Genomic DNA, 16,244 nt, shown 5'->3' with positions numbered 1-16,244 from the left:
GAGCTAAAGGGGGTCGAGGACCAAAGGGATTGAGGGGAACCGAGACACAAATCACCGGCAATAACGATGCAGTCAATAAAGGCCACAAAAAAATATGAGGGGTTGGGGTTCATTTCTAGAAGGTGAGAGCCCTGTGGAGCTTTGGGTCAGACCAGACGTGGAGAACGCTGTCCAGTTCTGGTCCCCATATTCTATGCGTCTGTGTGTGTGTGTGTGTGTGTCAGTGTGTGGGAGTCGGTAGGTGTGTGTGTGTCAGTGTGTGAGGGGGAGTAGATTGAACAGAGGAAGCCATGTGGGAGTTGAAACCATCTTGTTTATTAAATAGTCGTCGAGGGGCTGGGGGCGAGGGGCGAGAAGCGCTTTGAGACGTCTCGCCGACGCGATCAGGCGCCGGGTCACACGCCGGGGTTATTATTATTACTATTATTGGCTGTTGGGTTGTGGGTCTTGCCACTCACTGCCATTAACGTCCAACCAATCGGTAAAGAAACTTGCCATCGAATTCCCTCACCTCCCAGCCCCCGGTCCGTCTCTCCCTCTCCCTCTCTCCCTCTCATCACAGCTGAGTCGACATCTCGGACGGGGCAGCCGAGAGTTGCTGCTGGTCGATCGGGCAGTACACGAAATGCAGTGTCCTCTCTCCGCTGGCCTGCAGCTCGGCCTTAACCCTCTGAGGACAGCAGCTGTCCTCCAGCAGCTCAAAGCCGTGGCCTTTGGAGATAAAGAGTCCGAACCCGCTCGGGTCATTGACTTGGTACTTCTCAGCCAAAAGCTGGCGTACGTCAGCTGTGGTCACGTTCTCTCGTACCATGATGGCCTTCTGATCGCACTGAGAGTTCCCGAAGGAGATGTAGAGTAAATCCTGCCAACGAGACGGTCAATAATCAATCGCCGATAATCGATCAATACCCCTCGGGGTGAGGCGAGACAGCGTTGGTGATAACACAACGCCTTATCGGGCCTCCGAGACGTCTCAAAGCCACCTGGTCAGACCGGCTGAGAAGTGTCGTGACCGTGGCTTTTGTGGGCGCAATTGGCTGCCGCCCACAAAGTATACAGTCGCTACACTTGACGGTATAATCCGTGAAGCGCTTCGAGGCGTCTCGAGGGCCTGTGCGGGCACTGACCTTGGCGGAACACCTCTTGGACTTGCTGTGGTGTAGTGTTCTCCGACGATGCCACTGGTGGATGGAGGTCTTGGCCTCGTTACTGATCTTGCGAGTCAAGGTCCTCGGCTCAAAGTGTCTGATGTGGTAGAGAGCCCCGAACAGAGTGGTCAAATAGTAGCCCCCTAGACACCAAACACAACCACAAGATCTTCATCTGGAATATCAATCAACCCCTTAATAATAATCATCGTCATAATAATAATCCAATACTAATACTACTAATAATAACCACTAAACAGTCACAACACCCCACAGTGTATCCTGTGAAGCACTTTGAGACTTTCGAAGATGTGATGAGGCGCTGGGAGACTCCCTCCCTCCCTCCCTCCCTCCCTCTTACCCACCTTTCCTTCCCTATCTTCAGGTCGCCCCTGAAGACCTTCCTCTTCGACCAGTGTCTACGGTCCCCTCCCCCCGGTGAGGGGGGGGGGGGGCTTTGAACTGTATCCTCTGGGAGGGAACGGGAAGCCAGTGGAGTCGGGCAAGGATGGGTGGTGATGGGGTCACGGAGCCTAGTGGGGGCGAGGATGGGGGTGATGGGGTCGGGGAGCCTGGTGGGGGGAGAGGACACGGGCTGCAGAGTTGGTTCTGGATGACCTGCAGCCCGTGGAGGGGGGAGTTGGGGGAGGGAGGCCGACAAGCATAGATACCTTCACCTTGCAGCTCGGTTGGGTTCAGAAGCTCCATGATATACTCCACATCCAGCGAGAGATTACTCACATCGTTGAAAGCCAGAACGTAGGTCAGGACTGGCAGGAAATCATCTGCTCCATAAGGTTTCCCTGCAACGACAACAACAACCGCAAACCGAGTGATACCAGGGCTTAAAGGGTTGAATTATGAGGACAAGTCGTGGAGGTTAGACCCCTTGCCCTCGCGAGCCAGAGGACCCGGGTTCGATTCCCGGGCGGGTCAGGTCTGGGCGAAAGATTGGGCAAGTTTCCTTACTCAACTAACCCTGGGTTTGGTCTCCCCCACAAGTGGAAGCATCTTCTCTACGGCTTCTACCCTATCAAAACCTTTCATCGTTTTAAAGACCTCGGTTAAGACCTCGCAGTTAGACCCCGGTATCATCCTCGAAAACCTCTTCTGCCCCTTCTCCAGGATCCCCTTGTCCTTGCTATAATATGGGGACCAGAACTGGGAGGGAGGATGGAGGGAGGTGGGGGAGGTGATGGGGGGCAAGGGGAAGGGGGGAATGCAGTCAGTGGAGGGAAGAGGAGGCGAGGCGGAAGGGGGAGAAGAGGGGGGTTAGGGAGGAGAAGGATAGAGACAAGAGTCAGACGGGTGGGGAGAGGGGGAGAGGCTGAATGGCTTCCTCTGAGCCTCTGAGATTCCTCCCTCCCTCCGTGCTCCCCCCAAACCCCACCCCTCCCCCGCCCCCATGATGATCAGGAAGGTCCCACCCCTACCAGAGTTTGCGGACATGGCTTCATAGATGAGCTTGCAGGCCTTGAGGAGGTGGGTGATTTTCTTCCTGGGGGAGTAGAGCAGGAACATAGCCTGGAATTTGCTGTGGATCTTCTCCAGGGCCACAGAGTCGGGGACACAGGCCGTGACCCCCAATTGCTCCAGACTCTGGCCTCGAACCACCTCCTGGTTCTCCTTCAACTTCATCAAGGTCCCATCCCTGCTGTGGAAGATCAGCAGACGGGCGAAGATAAACTCCCGCAAAGGCTTCAGCACACACTTGTGTAACGCACGCTCTATGGCTGTGTCTGAGGGCGGAGAGGGTTACAATAAGAATCATAATAATCCGCACGTTTGACCCAGCGCCTCGTCGCGCCTTCGAGACGCCTCAAAGCGCTTCACACGCTTAAAGTGTAGTGACTGTGTATTGTGCGTGCCAAACACGGCAGCGGGAGAGAGAGAGAGAGAGAGAGAGAGCGTCACACAGTGTAATGGGAGGTCGTCATGGGGTATAGACCCACTGCTGTCATAGAGTCGTAGAACCTTACAGCACAGAAGGAGGCCATTCGGCCCATCATGTCCTTGCCCTCTCTTTGAAAGAACTACCAACTAGTCCTCACTCCCCCTCTCTTACCCCAAACAGTTCCCACTGCCCCTCTCTTACCCCAACTGGTCCCCACTCCCCCGCTCTCTCCTCCTGCAAACCTGTCCTCCCCAAATACCTGTCTGCTTCTCTCTCTCGTAAGTGGTTATCGAATCGGTTTCCGCCTCTCAGGATAATAATAATAATAATAATAATTATATAATAATGTATTAGGCCCACAAAACGCACAGTCACTACACTTTACAGTGGGTCCCGTGAATCGCTTTGACGTGATCAGGCGCCGGGTCAAACCCCGGGGTTATTATTATTATATTATTATTATTATATCAGCTCCTGTAGCTCAGTGGTTAGAGGGCTCACCTCCGTAGTGAGAGGACCCGGGTTCGGTCACCCCCCTACCCCTGCCCCACCCTCCCTCCCTCCCTCCCCGCCCTCCACCCCCTCCTGATCCCTCGGGTCCAAACCCCTGACTGTCCAGCAAACTTGGGGACGTCCTCCCGACGTGAAAGCCAACACGTAAGTGCCACGTGTTGTGGCTGTTGCCCCATCGCAAGGGACGGTGTTGAAATTGGGGGCCTTTTATTGGAATTTCTGCTTCTGTGTGTGTGGTTTGAGGGGAGGGAGGGGAGGGGAGGGAGGGAGGGAGGCGAGGGAGGGAAGGCGAGGGAGGGGAAGTGGGGGAGGGAAGGAGAGAGAGGGGAAGGAAGGGAAACCGCAGTCAATTTCCTCTGCTTCACTGCCGTTGACATCACCCCATTTCCTGTCCCCAAACCCCCCCCCGGAATTGTCACACACAGACTCAGTTACCGCGAGAAACTATCAAAGGGCCTCAGCTCCAACTTAACCCACTGTGTGAGTGTGCACGTGTGTGAGCGCGTGTGTGCGTGTGCGTGCGTGTGTGTGCGTGGGTGTGAGTGAGAGTGAGTGCGTATGTGTGAGCGTGTGCGCATTGTGTGAGCGCGTGTGTGCATGTGTGTGCGTGCGTGTGTGCGTGTGCATGTCAGCCCGGCTCACTCTCGCCTCTGAGAACAGACCACAACAGCCAACAACAACCCTGGCCTTTGACCCAGACGCCTCGAGGCGCTTGACAGGACGCCCCGTGAGGTACGGAGACCGTGTGGTTTACGGGCAGAAACGGGGGTGGGGGGGGTGTGGAGTGGTTGGGGTGAGCGACCGGGTTTGGGGCCTGACCTGTGAGCCCCTCCTCGTCTGTCAGATCCAGGAGGAAATTGAGCTCGGAGCTCTGTGTCAGGTAGTTCCCCAGGCTGGTCAGCATCTGATGTATCTCCAGCAGGAACTCGGTGCTTGTGGTGTCCTGCTCCTTTTTCTCTATGGTGTAGCTAATGAACCCTTGGACCAAGTTCCCAAAGTAGGAGCCCCTGTCCTGAGCCAGCTCCACGATCCTGTTGCGGACCTTCCGGTCGGAGGAGATGAGGCCTGTGAAGACGTGGCCGACCGCAGAGAGGCGGAAGCGGACCTTATCCGTGAGGCCCGTGGAGTGTCGCTTCTGCCTGTGGTGGACCGAAGTTCCTCCCGTCGGCTCGGTGTCTTCCTCCACGCTGCTCAGGGAGAGTGAGTCCAGCTCGCAGATAGGGGGCAGCAGCGAGGCCTCGCAGGCGTAGAGCGAGTTCTCCGAGCGGGATTTGGTCAGCGTTCCCGCCCGCTCCCGGTGGGACGATCCCTCCAGCCAGGAGGCCCGGTAGTGGGCCGGGAAACTGTGGCTGCCCCCGGCTTCCTCCCTGGCCGCCTCCGCCTTGCCCGCGGACTCCACCTCCTCGCCCCAGCTCCAGGCAGCCCTGCGCACGAAGGTCTTCCTCCTTAAAGCAGCCTGGCTGTGGTCCCCACCACTCTGGCTGGCCGGCTCGAGCGATGAATCCCCTTTTAAGGAGGTCCAGAGAGAGAGAGAGAGGGAATTATTCCCAAACCAAATGGAGGACGTCCCAAGGCTCTGGACGGTCAGGGGTTTGGACCTGAGCTGGTTGGGGGTGTGTGGGGGGCAGTGGAGGGGTGGGGGTAGGAGGGTGACCGAAGACCGGGTTGAAGAGGAGGGTCTTGAAGGAGATGAATGAAGGAGAAATGGATGAACCTCCCGATCGATCCAGCGACTTCGGGAAGGACGGGTCGAAGAGCTTCTCAAGGATGTCACCTTCGAGTGCAGTGACCGTGCGTTTGAGCACAGACCCCACAGTCCGGTTTGCGCTCAGCAACGCCCGAGGCAACAGCAGGTTGCCTAAACTTGCCTTAGGTTTCGCCCTGACCTGACCCGCCCGGGAATCTAACCCGGGTCCTCTGGCTTGCGAGGCGAGGGGTCTAACCCCTGAGCTACAGGGGCTGTGGGGTGCGAGGCGAGGGGTCTAACCCCTGAGCTACAGGGGCTGTGGGGTGCGAGGGGAGGGGTCTAACCCCTGAGCTACAGGGGCTGTGGGGTGCGAGGCGAGGGGTCTAACCCCTGAGCTACAGGGGCTGTGGGGTGCGAGGGGAGGGGTCTAACCCCTGAGCTACAGGGGCTGTGGGGTGCGAGGCGAGGGGTCTAACCCCTGAGCTACAGCGACAGTGTCAGTCCAGCCTGGGACACTCACCTGCCCTCGTCGTTGTCTCTGGCGCCTGCTTCTGCTCCGTCTCCGAGCCCCCGAGCTGCTTCCCCTCTTGGGGGAGGCAGGGGGGGCTGTCTCCGGGCTCCACGGCCGGCTGAGGACATCGGGGGGCCTCACGGGGGTCTTCGGGGGGCCGCGGGCTGTGCTGAAACCAGATGTCGCCGTGTTCCTTCAGGAAGAGGGGGTTGATGAAGAAAAGGGCCCCATTTTCGGCCGTGACGGTGACGGAACACATGGGGAGATGGCCCTTTAAGAGTTCCAGGGTGGGGGCTGTGTTGGGTTCGGGTAAGTCAGTCACGGTCAATGGCACCTGTGGGTGGGGGTCTTCGGGCAAGTTGAACGGGGAGTCCCAGAAAACTGGCCAGAGAGAGAGAGAGACAGAGGGAGAGAGAGAGAGAGACACAGAGGGAGAGAGAGAGAGACACAGAGGGAGAGAGAGAGAGAGACACAGAGGGAGAGAGAGAGAGACACAGAGGGAGAGAGAGAGAGAGACACAGAGGGAGAGAGAGAGAGACACAGAGGGAGGGAGAGAGGGAGAGGGATTAATCGTGGCTGAGATTTCCCACTGATAATAGTAATAATAATAATAATTCTGGCCTTTGACCCGGCGCCTGATCACGTCTTCGAGACGTCTCAAAGCGCTTCACAGGATACGCTGTACAGTGTAGTGACTGTGCGTTTTGGGGGGCGAACGCGGCAGCCGATCGCCCGGCGACGTCCCCACAAACAGCCGTGGGGTTGAAGTGACCGAATTATTATTATTTTGAAGGGATTATTACCCCCGAAAAGTGATCCCCCAATCGACTGACAAGTGGGTTCCTACTGACCGCCGGGGACACAGGCGCGTGTGTGTGTGTGTGTGTGTGTGGAGGGGGGGGGGGGGGAGTAAGGACCTGACCCGCCCGGGAATCAAACCCGGGTCCTCTGGCTCACGAGGCGAGGGGTCTAACCCCTGAGCTACAGTGGCTGTGGGGTGCGAGGGGAGGGGTCTAACCCCTGAGCTACAGGGGCTGTGGGGTGGGGGCGAGGGGTCTAACCCCTGAGCTACAGTGGCTGTGGGGTGCGAGGGGAGGGGTCTAACCCCTGAGCTAAAGGGACTGTGGGGTGGGGGGGCGAGCGGTCTAACCCCTGAGCTACAGGGGCTGTGGGGTGGAGGGCGAGGGGTCTAACCCCTGAGCTACAGGGGCTGTGGGGTGCGAGGGGAGGGGTCTAACCCTGAGCTACAGGGACTGTGGGGTGGGGGGCGAGCGGTCTAACCCCTGAGCTACAGGGGCTGTGGGGTGCGAGGGGAGGGGTCTAACCCTGAGCTACAGGGGCTGTGGGGTGCGAGGCGAGGGGTCTAACCCTGAGCTACAGGGCTGTGGGGTGGAGGGCGAGGGGTCTAACCCCTGAGGTACAGGGGCTGTGGGGTGGGGGGCGAGGGGTCTAACCCCTGTGGTACAGGGGCTGTGGGGTGGGGGGCGAGGGGTCTAACCCCTGTGGTACAGGGGCTGTGGGGTGGGGGGCGAGGGGTCTAACCCCTGAGGTACAGGGGAGAGACTCGGCAGAAGCAGGAAGTGGAGCCACCAACAAGTGTATAACCTGACGGAGACGGTAACTGCTGATGAAACGAAACACTCACTCATTCCGAGGCTGGAGAGCGTCTCCAGGGCGGGTTGGCAGTGGGAGGGCTCGAGCAGAGCCGGGGGGACGCACAGTCTGTGTGGCAGCACATCCCTGTGGGTGAGAGAGCCGCAGAGACACTGACTTTAGGCACACGCACACGCGCGCACACGCACACGCACGCACTCCGCCCGCAAAGCTTCCTAGTTATACTATGTGGCTTCCTGTTTTTGCAAGTCCATTTGCTCACAACATCAATCTCTCTCTCTCTCTCTCTCTGTCTGTCACCTTCTCTCTCTCTGTCACTCTCACCTTCTCTCTCTCGCTCTTTCGCTCTCTGTCACTCTCTCCAACCTTATGAAATCTTAGGGCGCAGAAGGAGCCCCATTCTGCCCATCGTGTCTGTGCCGGCTGTTTGGAAAGAGCTTCCAATTCAACCCCACTCCCCCGCGCTCTTACCCCAACTAGTCCCCCACTCCCCTGGGGGGGTGGTGGTTTGGAGGTCAAACCCACAAAGCTCCTGACCCAAAGGTGAGAGAGCGAGAGACTGAGCGACTGAGCCAAGGCTGAGAGACCCAGATAGCAAGGTTTGCAGTGTCGGGGAGGGTGTGGAGAGCGAGGCTGAGCTCACCTGCTTACACAGTAATATCCGATCAACTGGAACAAATCCCCGAATCCAAGGAGGGAATTTTCAAGGAAATAAACTGCAAATAAAGAGGACAAACCAGTGGTTAGACCACAACAGCAATGGCCAACATCTTACACAGCGCCTTTCACGTCGGGAGGACATCAGGGGTTTGGACCCGAGCCGGGGCTTGGGATCAGGAGGGGATCAGGTTGGGGATCTGGGGAGAATTCATTCACCTTCGGCTTCTTCCCGAATGATGTAATCTGTCACGATTGGGTTATTCCCGTCGCTCTGTCTCATCGCGAGTTTCCTTTTCCCACATTTGTCCGTCCACACCAGGAACGTCTGGAATTACAAAGAGAAAAACATCACAGAAATGTCGCTCCCTTCCCCCCCGCCCCCTCTCTCTCTCTCTCTCTCCACCTCTCTCCCTCTCTCTTTCTCTCCCTCCAACAACACAACACCCCCCCACCAAACCCCAACCCCACTACCCGCTGCCTCCGCTCGACCGGCTCTGGCCTCCTGATGGTCCCACTCACCCCCCGGCTCCTCCCACTGCGCTCCGAAATCCTGTCCCACTCTCCCCCAATCCCTCCGCCTCGCCCCGTTCCTTCCTTCCCCAACTTCAGATCGTACCTGAAGACCTTACTCTTCGACCAGTGTCTACAGTCACCTCCACGGCCCCCACCCACAACCCCCCCCCACCCCAATCCCCGAGACTCAGTCTCGTTCTCCGCCACTGACAAGACTCTGGGAGGGGCTACACTTGGGTGAATGAGTTGTTGGAGAGGTACTCACCCCCAATGGCTGACGCACTAAGACGTTGTGAACATCTGATTGTTCGATGTCGCTCTGAAGCCAAATGCCCTGAGACATCCTGAGCTTCTCAAACAGACTGAGTCTGACCTGAGGTGAGAGGTCACTGAGCCTGGCCGGAGGTGAGAGGTCACTGAGCCTGGCCGGAGGTGAGAGGTCACTGAGCCTGGCCGGAGGTGAGAGGTCACTGAGCCTGGCCGGAGGTGAGAGGTCACTGAGGTTGGCCTGAGGTAAGAGATCGCGGGTCGCGGCCTGAGATGAGAGGTCACTCCGTTTGGCCTGAGGTGAGAGGTCACTGAGGCTGGCCTGAGGTAAGAGGTTGCAGGGCGCGGCTTGAGGTGAGAGTTCGCAGGTCATGGCTTTAGGCAAGAGGTCGCAGGTCACGGCTTGAGGGGAGGGGTCGCGGAGCCAGGCTGACGGACGGCCATTGCACAGGGGCGGGAGGCTGAACACAAACAGTAACAACAACAATAATAATTAGTAATAATGAGTGATATTAATAACACAGACAGAGCCAGACAACAACAACAACAACCATCACCCCCCACCACAACAACAACAACCATCACCCCCCACCACAACAACAACAACCATCACCACCACTACAACAACCACAACAACCACAACTCCCATTTACACGGAGACTTTCACGTCGGGAGGACGTCCCCACATTTGCTGGACGATCAGGGGTTTGGCCCCGAGCTGGGGGTTGGGATCAGGAGGGGTGGAGGGTGGGGGGGGGGGGGGTAGGAGGGTGACTGAAGGCGCAGTCAGTCGAAGAAGGGGGTCTTAAAGGAAGGAATGGAGAGAGAGGGAGAGAGGGACGGGGCGAGGAGGGCGGAGGGACTGCGGGGATGGAGTTCCAGAGGGTGGAGGGGGCAGAGAGGATGAAGGCCTGACCTGGCCATGGCTGGGAGGGGTGGGGGGGGCGCTGGGAGGGGTGGTGGGGAGGTGGTCAGGAGGTCACAGAGGTCCAAAGGGGGAAAGGAAAAGGTTTCGAAAGCCGCACGTCATGGCTTGGCAGCGGGTCTTGGCGACAGGATGTCCTCTCGGTATTCATGAAGGGTTGGGTGATGGCGGGCAGAGCGTCTGCGTCACTCTCGATGCCAACCCGGCCCCTCCATGGCATCGATCAGCACCACTCAGTCTCCGTCAGGACTGCGCTAAGGTTCCCCCTTTGGCACATCGAACAGTTTGCGGTCGACGGAGAGAGAGAGAGAGAGAGACAGACAGAGATGGAGAGAGACGGAGAGTGAGACAAAGAAAGTCAGAGAGAGAGATAGAGAGAGAGAGAGAGAGGGGAAAAAAAACCACTGTATCTCACACGCTATCCTCCAGAACTGGCAGAGACCCTATCGAAGAACTTGTACAGGCGAACGCGTGAACACGTGAACACACACTCGCACACGCACAGAAAAACAGTCGGAAACAGTACGACACCGTAATTAAAACTCTCCCAACACTTCAAGCATCGAGAGCGGCGTCTGATCGCATTCGATTATATCCGGTCGGGCGTTGGTGACTGCTCTTTCATGTTTGTGTGTGTGTGTGAGTGTGTGGTGGTGGTGGGGGTTTTTTGGGGGGGGGCTTGCGCAGGGCGGGGGTTTTGCATTCAAGATTCAAGTGGAGCTTCCCTGTAGCTCCAGGGGTTAGACCCCTCGCCCCCCACCCCACAGCCCCTATAGCTCAGGGGTTAGACTCCTCGCCCCCCACCCCACAGCCCCTATAGCTCAGGGGTTAGACCCCTCGCCCCCACCCCACAGCCCCTATAGCTCAGGGGTTAGACTCCTCGCCCCCCACCCCACAGCCCCTGTAGCTCAGGGGTTAGACTCCTCGCCCCCCACCCCACAGCCCCTGTAGCTCAGGGGTTAGACCCCTCGCCCCCACCCCACAGCCCCTGTAGCTCAGGGGTTAGACCCCTCGCCTCGCACAGCCAGTGGACCCGGGTTCGATTCCCGGGCGGGTCAGGTCAGGGCGAAACCTTAGGCAAGTTTCCTCACTCCCCCACCTTCCCCCCCCCCCCCCCCCCGCCTCAGCCCCCCCGCGCCCACTCAGACGCGCACAGACTGTTTGTGGGGACGTCTCCGGGCGCAGTTGGCTGCCGTGCTTCGCCCGCGAAACGCACAGTCACGACACTTCGCAGCGTATCCCGTGAGGAGCTCTGAGACGTCCCGAGGACGGGATCAGGCGCCGGGTCGAATTATGAGTCCAAGCCTTCCCTTGAGAGAGAGAGAGAGAGAGAGAGACGCGCACGGACATACGGCAAAGTCAGCAAACCTGTGTGTGCGGTTACCGATCTCCGTGTCTCTCAAACCCCCCCCATTTTTTTCTCTGTCTGAAAGGTGTGACCCACTTAAAATGTGCTCAAAGGAAGTCGCATTTGCCCTATCGTGTCCGCGCTGGAGCTCTCTCCTCTAACCCCTGCTCTCTCTCTCTCTCTCTCTCGCTCCCCATCGTGTCCGCGCTGGGGCTCGCTCCCCCACACTGGAGCTCTCTCCTCTAACCCCATTCCCTGCTCTCTCTCTCTCTCTCTCGCTCCCCATCGTGTCCGCGCTGGGGTTCGCTCCCCCACACTGGAGCTCTCTCCTCTAACCCCTGCTCTCTCTCTCTCTCTCTCTCGCTCCCCATCGTGTCCGCGCTGGGGTTCGCTCCCCCACACTGGAGCTCTCTCCTCTAACCCCTGCTCTCTCTCTCTCTCTCTCTCGCTCCCCATCGTATCCGCGCTGGGGCTCGCTCCCCCACACTGGAGCTCTCTTTCCTTGAACCCCCCCCATTCTTTCTCTCTCTTTCACACACTCACTCTTCCCATCGTGTCTGGGGGGCCAGGGGGGGGGGAGGGGGGAGGGGGGCCGGGGCTGACACCCACAGCCAGACTCGGAGGCGAGAGCGCGAGCGATTGATGTATTAACGGCTGAGCTGAGCGAGAGATGTGAAGTTGTTTTGCTCATTTCCTGACTGTCACTAACAACCACATCAGCTACTGAGACACCAGAGAGGCTGTGATTGCTCTCCGTGGAGCGGAGAAGGTTGAGGGGAGATTTAATCGAGGGGTTCACAGTCGTGAGGGGGTTTTGACACAGTAGGTGGTGGGGAGTGGGGGATCTGCTTCCTCTGGCGGGCGGGTGGGGCGGGGTCCAAAGGACACAGATTTAAGATGATCTGCACAAGAACCAGAGGGGAGGACAGGTTTTTTTTTCCCCAGAGAGCTGTGAGGGTCTGGAACCCACAGCCCGAAAGGCTTCCATAATAATAGCAATAATAATAATAATAATAATCCTGGAGTTTGACCCGACGCCCGATCCCGTCCTCGAGACGTCTCAAAGCGTTTCACAGGATGCACTGTACAGTGTAGTGACTGTGTGTGTGTGTGTGTGTGTTTTGCCGATGGCGCCCGGCGACGTCCCCGCAAACAGCCGTCGGGTTGAAGCGACAAAATTATTTTTGTTTTGAAGGGATTATTACCCCCGGAAAGTGATCCCCCGATCGCCTGACAAGCGACTGACTGCCGGGGACACAGGCGCGCGTGTGTGTGCGCGTGTGTCTGTGCGTGTGCGTGTCCGTGTATGTGTGTGTATCTGTAGTGAGGAAACTTGCCTGAGGTCTCGCCCTGACTTGTCCCACCCGGGTCCTCTGGTTTGCGAGGCTGTGTTGCTGTGGTGTTAATGGGCTTCGTTCAGCTCGAAGCGAGACTTCCTATTCCTAACAGCTCGCATGTGCTAATGGAGTACGTGTTAAAGCCATCACCACACACACACGCGCGCACACACACACACACACGCACACACGCGCGCGCGGCAGTGGCTGGGAGGGCGATGAATAAATTCTGGGACCTCCTGGCAAACAGAAGCTGTTTGGAGAGACAAGACACCAGGTATTGCGTTCACCCCGACATCTCTCTCCATCTCCCTCGCTTGCCCCTCTTCAGCCGCACCTTCTGGCACCCCCCCCCACCCCTTACCCCTACCCCTCCACCCCCCCCAACCACCAGCTCGTGTCCAGACCCCCGACCGTCCAGTGAAAGACGCCGTGTAAATGTAATGTGTTGCTGCTGTTGTTATTGTTGTCGTTGCTGCTGTTATTGTTGCCCGAGAGGTTGGAGAGAAGATGCCGAAGGGCTTCTTGGTCAAGAGGTCACATCGGTGGTCGGACGGACATCCGAGATCGAGGAGATCTCTTGGGGAGGAGACGCTGGGGGACGGTCCGAGAGGGAGTGACCTTGAGCCAATCGCGACAGGAGGCAGGGGAACCTCGAGCCTACGCTCACAGCCCAACCAACCTCAGGATAGCCCCCGGCCCCCAGCGACTCTCTCCCCTTGGCACGGACGTGAACCTGGGACCACCCTAAGCCGGAACGGTCCGGGGCGCAGACGGGGAGCGTTCGAGGGGCTGTTGGGGGCATTTATTTGCCAGCTGTGCAAGGAGGAATACCCGGGTTCCCTCGCTCTCGCTCAACACAACTGTTCCCGGATAATCCCCCCGGAATACTGCTGCCCCGATTGCCCCAAGATCTTTGCGCGCCCAGCAAACCTGGCTTCACACCGTCGCTGGCACAAGCCAGGCTCCCTGCCCGGGGGGGCAAAGAGGGGTCTCGGGGGGCTCGTGGCTGGGGGGCGGCAGCCCACCTCCCTTCGGGACCCTCTAGTGGCTGGAGCCCTCCTAACGCACGGGGCGGGGGCACGGTTCAACCCCAGTTGCTCTGCCCCACTGACGAGCTTTTGGTTCTCCTTTCCCCCCGTGCCAACCACGCACAGGCTTTGCCTGTTGCCCCCCACACCCCACCCCACCCCCGGCCCCTATTATCAACCCCCTCGTCCCCACCAGCCTGATACAGGGGGGCATTGAACTGGGGCTGCCCTCCGCCTCAGTACAGGAGGAATGTAGCTGAGGGGTTAGACCCCTCGCCTCGCGAGCCAGAGGACCCGGGTTCGATTCCCGGGCGGGTCAGGACAGGGCGAAACCTTAGGCAAGTTTCCTTACCCCCCCCCCACCCCCACCCCCACACGCGCCTGTGTCCCCGGCAGTCAGTCGCTTGTCAGGCGATTGGGGGATCACCTTCCGGGGGTAATAATCCCCTCAAAACAATAATAATTCGGTCACTTCAACCCCACGGCTGTTTGTGGGGACGTCGCCGGGCGCGATCGGCTGCCGCGTTTGTCCCACAAAACACACAGTCACTACACTGTACAGGGCTTTGAAATTAAGATCAGTATCTCCGAGTCTGTAGTTTTTTTTGCACTGTATGAGCTTGTGTCTGTGTAATGCTCTCTCTCTCACTCTTCCCACACCCCACCACTAACCTGTGCCCTGGGGGAAGGGGGGGGGGAGAGGGGGGGAAACAGGGAGAACTTTGTACTCTATTTTCAATGTAATGTATTTTTGGAAAACAAGTTAAGAAATAAAAGTTAATTAACATAAGAATATTGCTGGTGTACGACGCGACACCTTATCACGTCGTCGAGACATCGCAAAGCGCTTCACAGAATTTACTGTGTGATCTGTGGACAGAACTCGACAGCAAATTTGAGTGTCCCACACGCCAGAGTAAGGAAACTTATATATTATAATTATTGTATTATTATAATTATTATTACTATTAGAATAAATGCGACCGGCCAGGGAATCGCACTCGGCATGTTATTCTGCCGGTCTCCCGGTTGGAACTTGGTAACGTACAGAGCGTTCGGGGAACATCTCGTGTTTAAATTAGCGAACGTTAATTAAACTGAACACAAGCCGCAGAGAAGCTCCGGGAGCCAGAGGGCGAGGAACAAATCAGGACCAGTCGTCCTGACACATTGTGAATGTGGTTAAACCCTCGTGGATTGACCCCGGGCTGAGATAACACCAGCCCGAAGCCTAAATCTCTGTATCTGGGTCACTATTCACTGTATATAAAGGGGAAACACTACCTTGAGTGAGGGGTGGGGGTGGGGGGGGGGTGGGTGGGGGGCTGTATAGAGGGGTAATCAATCTAAAGCCCTGAATCATCTAATCCCCAGACCTGAATCAGCTAATAATAATAGCAAGTGTGTGAGTGAATGAGTGTGAGTGTGTGTGAGTGTGTGTGAGTGAGTGAGGGTGTGAATCAATGTGAATGAATGTGTGAGTGGGTGAGTGAGTGTGAGTCGGTATAACAATAATACCTCTCTCGATGGCCGAGCTGTGTGTGGGTTTAGCCGGTTAGACTCCAGCAGTTACCCAGGGGAGAGAGAGAGAGAGAGAGAGAGAGAGAGCGCATCCCATCCCGACACTCTCTCTCTGGGGTTCCCGGGTGTGGAGGGGATGTGGGGAATTCTCAGTCGGGTTTGGAGACTCTTAAGCCACAGTGACGGGTTTCCGTGGGTGTCAGACACCCGACCGGTCACGGTGACGGGTTTCCGTGGGTGTCAGACACCCGACCGGTCACGGTGACGGGTTTCCGTGTGTGTCAGACACCCGACCGGTCACGGTGACGGGTTTCCGTGTGTGTCAGACACCCGACCGGTCACGGTGACGGGTTTCCGTGTGTGTCAGACACCCGACCGGTCACGGTGACGGGTTTCCGCGTGTGCCAGACACCCGGCCGGTCACGGTGACGGGTTTCCGTGTGTGTCAGACACCCGACCGGTCACGGTGACGGGTTTCCGTGTGTGTCAGACACCCGACCGGTCACGGTGACGGGTTTCCGTGTGTGTCAGACACCCGACCGGTCACGGTGACGGGTTTCCGCGTGTGTCAGACACCCGGCCGGTCACGGTGACGGGTTTCCGTGTGTGTCAGACACCCGACCGGTCACGGTGACGGGTTTCCGCGTGTGTCAGACACCCGGCCGGTCACGGTGACGGGTTTCCGTGTGTGTCAGACACCCGACCGGTCACGGTGACGGGTTTCCGTGTGTGTCAGACACCCGGCCGGTCACGGTGACGGGTTTCCGTGGGTGTCAGACACCCGGCCGGGGGGAAAAATGCAGAATCCTGTGCAGTTTAACTGGTGGTTTTATTCGATAGCTTAATAACAGGTTAGCTTCCCAGCGATTACACGACAACAAGCGACATTTACACGTTGCCTTTCACGTCGGGAGGACGTCCCAAGGTGCTGGACAGTCAGGGGTTTGGACCCGAGTTGGGGGTTGGGATCAGGAAGGGGTGGAGGGCGGGGATAGGGGGTAGGAGGGTGACTGAAGGCAGATACAATGTGAGGTTACACACAGACACACACACACAGCTCTCAAGTTCTTCATTGGATCAAATCAGGGGGTGGTTCGGTGGGGGGCGCGGAGGGGTGAGGGGGTGGGAAAGGGGGGGTGGGGGAGAGGGGGAATCTCCTCGCAGGTTGGCTTAAACAGAATCAAATAAACTGCAATCAACCAGAACAGCCGCTAATTATATTTCAAGTTAGTGTTCAACTCAACAGCAACAAAAACAAGCCTAGTCGGAAAGGTT

The 16,244-nt window shown here is 57.8% G+C and overlaps 1 protein-coding gene across 2 annotated transcripts; it reads right to left on the bottom strand.

The window, feature by feature from the left end:
- Positions 1–240: 240 nt before the first annotated feature.
- LOC103172935 (ras and Rab interactor 2) lies at positions 241–10,287 on the bottom strand. Of its 2 annotated transcripts, XM_042345433.1 has the most exons (11): positions 10,264–10,287; positions 8,806–9,268; positions 8,244–8,352; positions 8,011–8,083; positions 7,399–7,493; positions 5,763–6,134; positions 4,375–5,061; positions 2,582–2,887; positions 1,820–1,951; positions 1,128–1,291; positions 241–862 (listed from the first exon to the last, which is right to left on the bottom strand). In XM_042345433.1, the coding sequence occupies exons 2-11, from the start codon at positions 9,178–9,180 to the stop codon at positions 557–559; spliced, it is 2,619 nt and encodes an 872-aa protein (XP_042201367.1). In that variant the 5' UTR covers positions 9,181–9,268; positions 10,264–10,287; the 3' UTR covers positions 241–556. The 2 variants fall into 2 exon arrangements, with proteins under 2 accessions (XP_042201367.1, XP_042201366.1); XM_042345432.1 differs by lacking the exon at positions 10,264–10,287 and having other exon boundaries at positions 8,806–9,368.
- Positions 10,288–16,244: the final 5,957 nt, after the last annotated feature.

Source organism: Callorhinchus milii, unplaced genomic scaffold, assembly GCF_018977255.1.
Source record: "Callorhinchus milii isolate IMCB2004 unplaced genomic scaffold, IMCB_Cmil_1.0 Scaffold45, whole genome shotgun sequence".
NCBI lineage: Eukaryota > Metazoa > Chordata > Chondrichthyes > Chimaeriformes > Callorhinchidae > Callorhinchus > Callorhinchus milii.
This window is presented reverse-complemented; position numbering and strand designations above follow the sequence as displayed.

Bases quoted from the DNA above. Each gene is read 5' to 3' on its own strand.
- LOC103172935 (XM_042345433.1), bottom strand. From the start codon at position 9,180: ATGACCTGCGAACTCTCACCTCAAGCCGCGCCCTGCAACCTCTTACCT. The intron at 7,494-8,010 runs GTGAGCTCAGCC...TCTCACCCACAG, and splicing joins GGATATTACTGTGTAAGCAG to GGATGTGCTGCCACACAGAC. The intron at 863-1,127 runs GTCAGTGCCCGC...TCTCGTTGGCAG, and splicing joins CCAAGAGGTGTTCCGCCAAG to GATTTACTCTACATCTCCTT.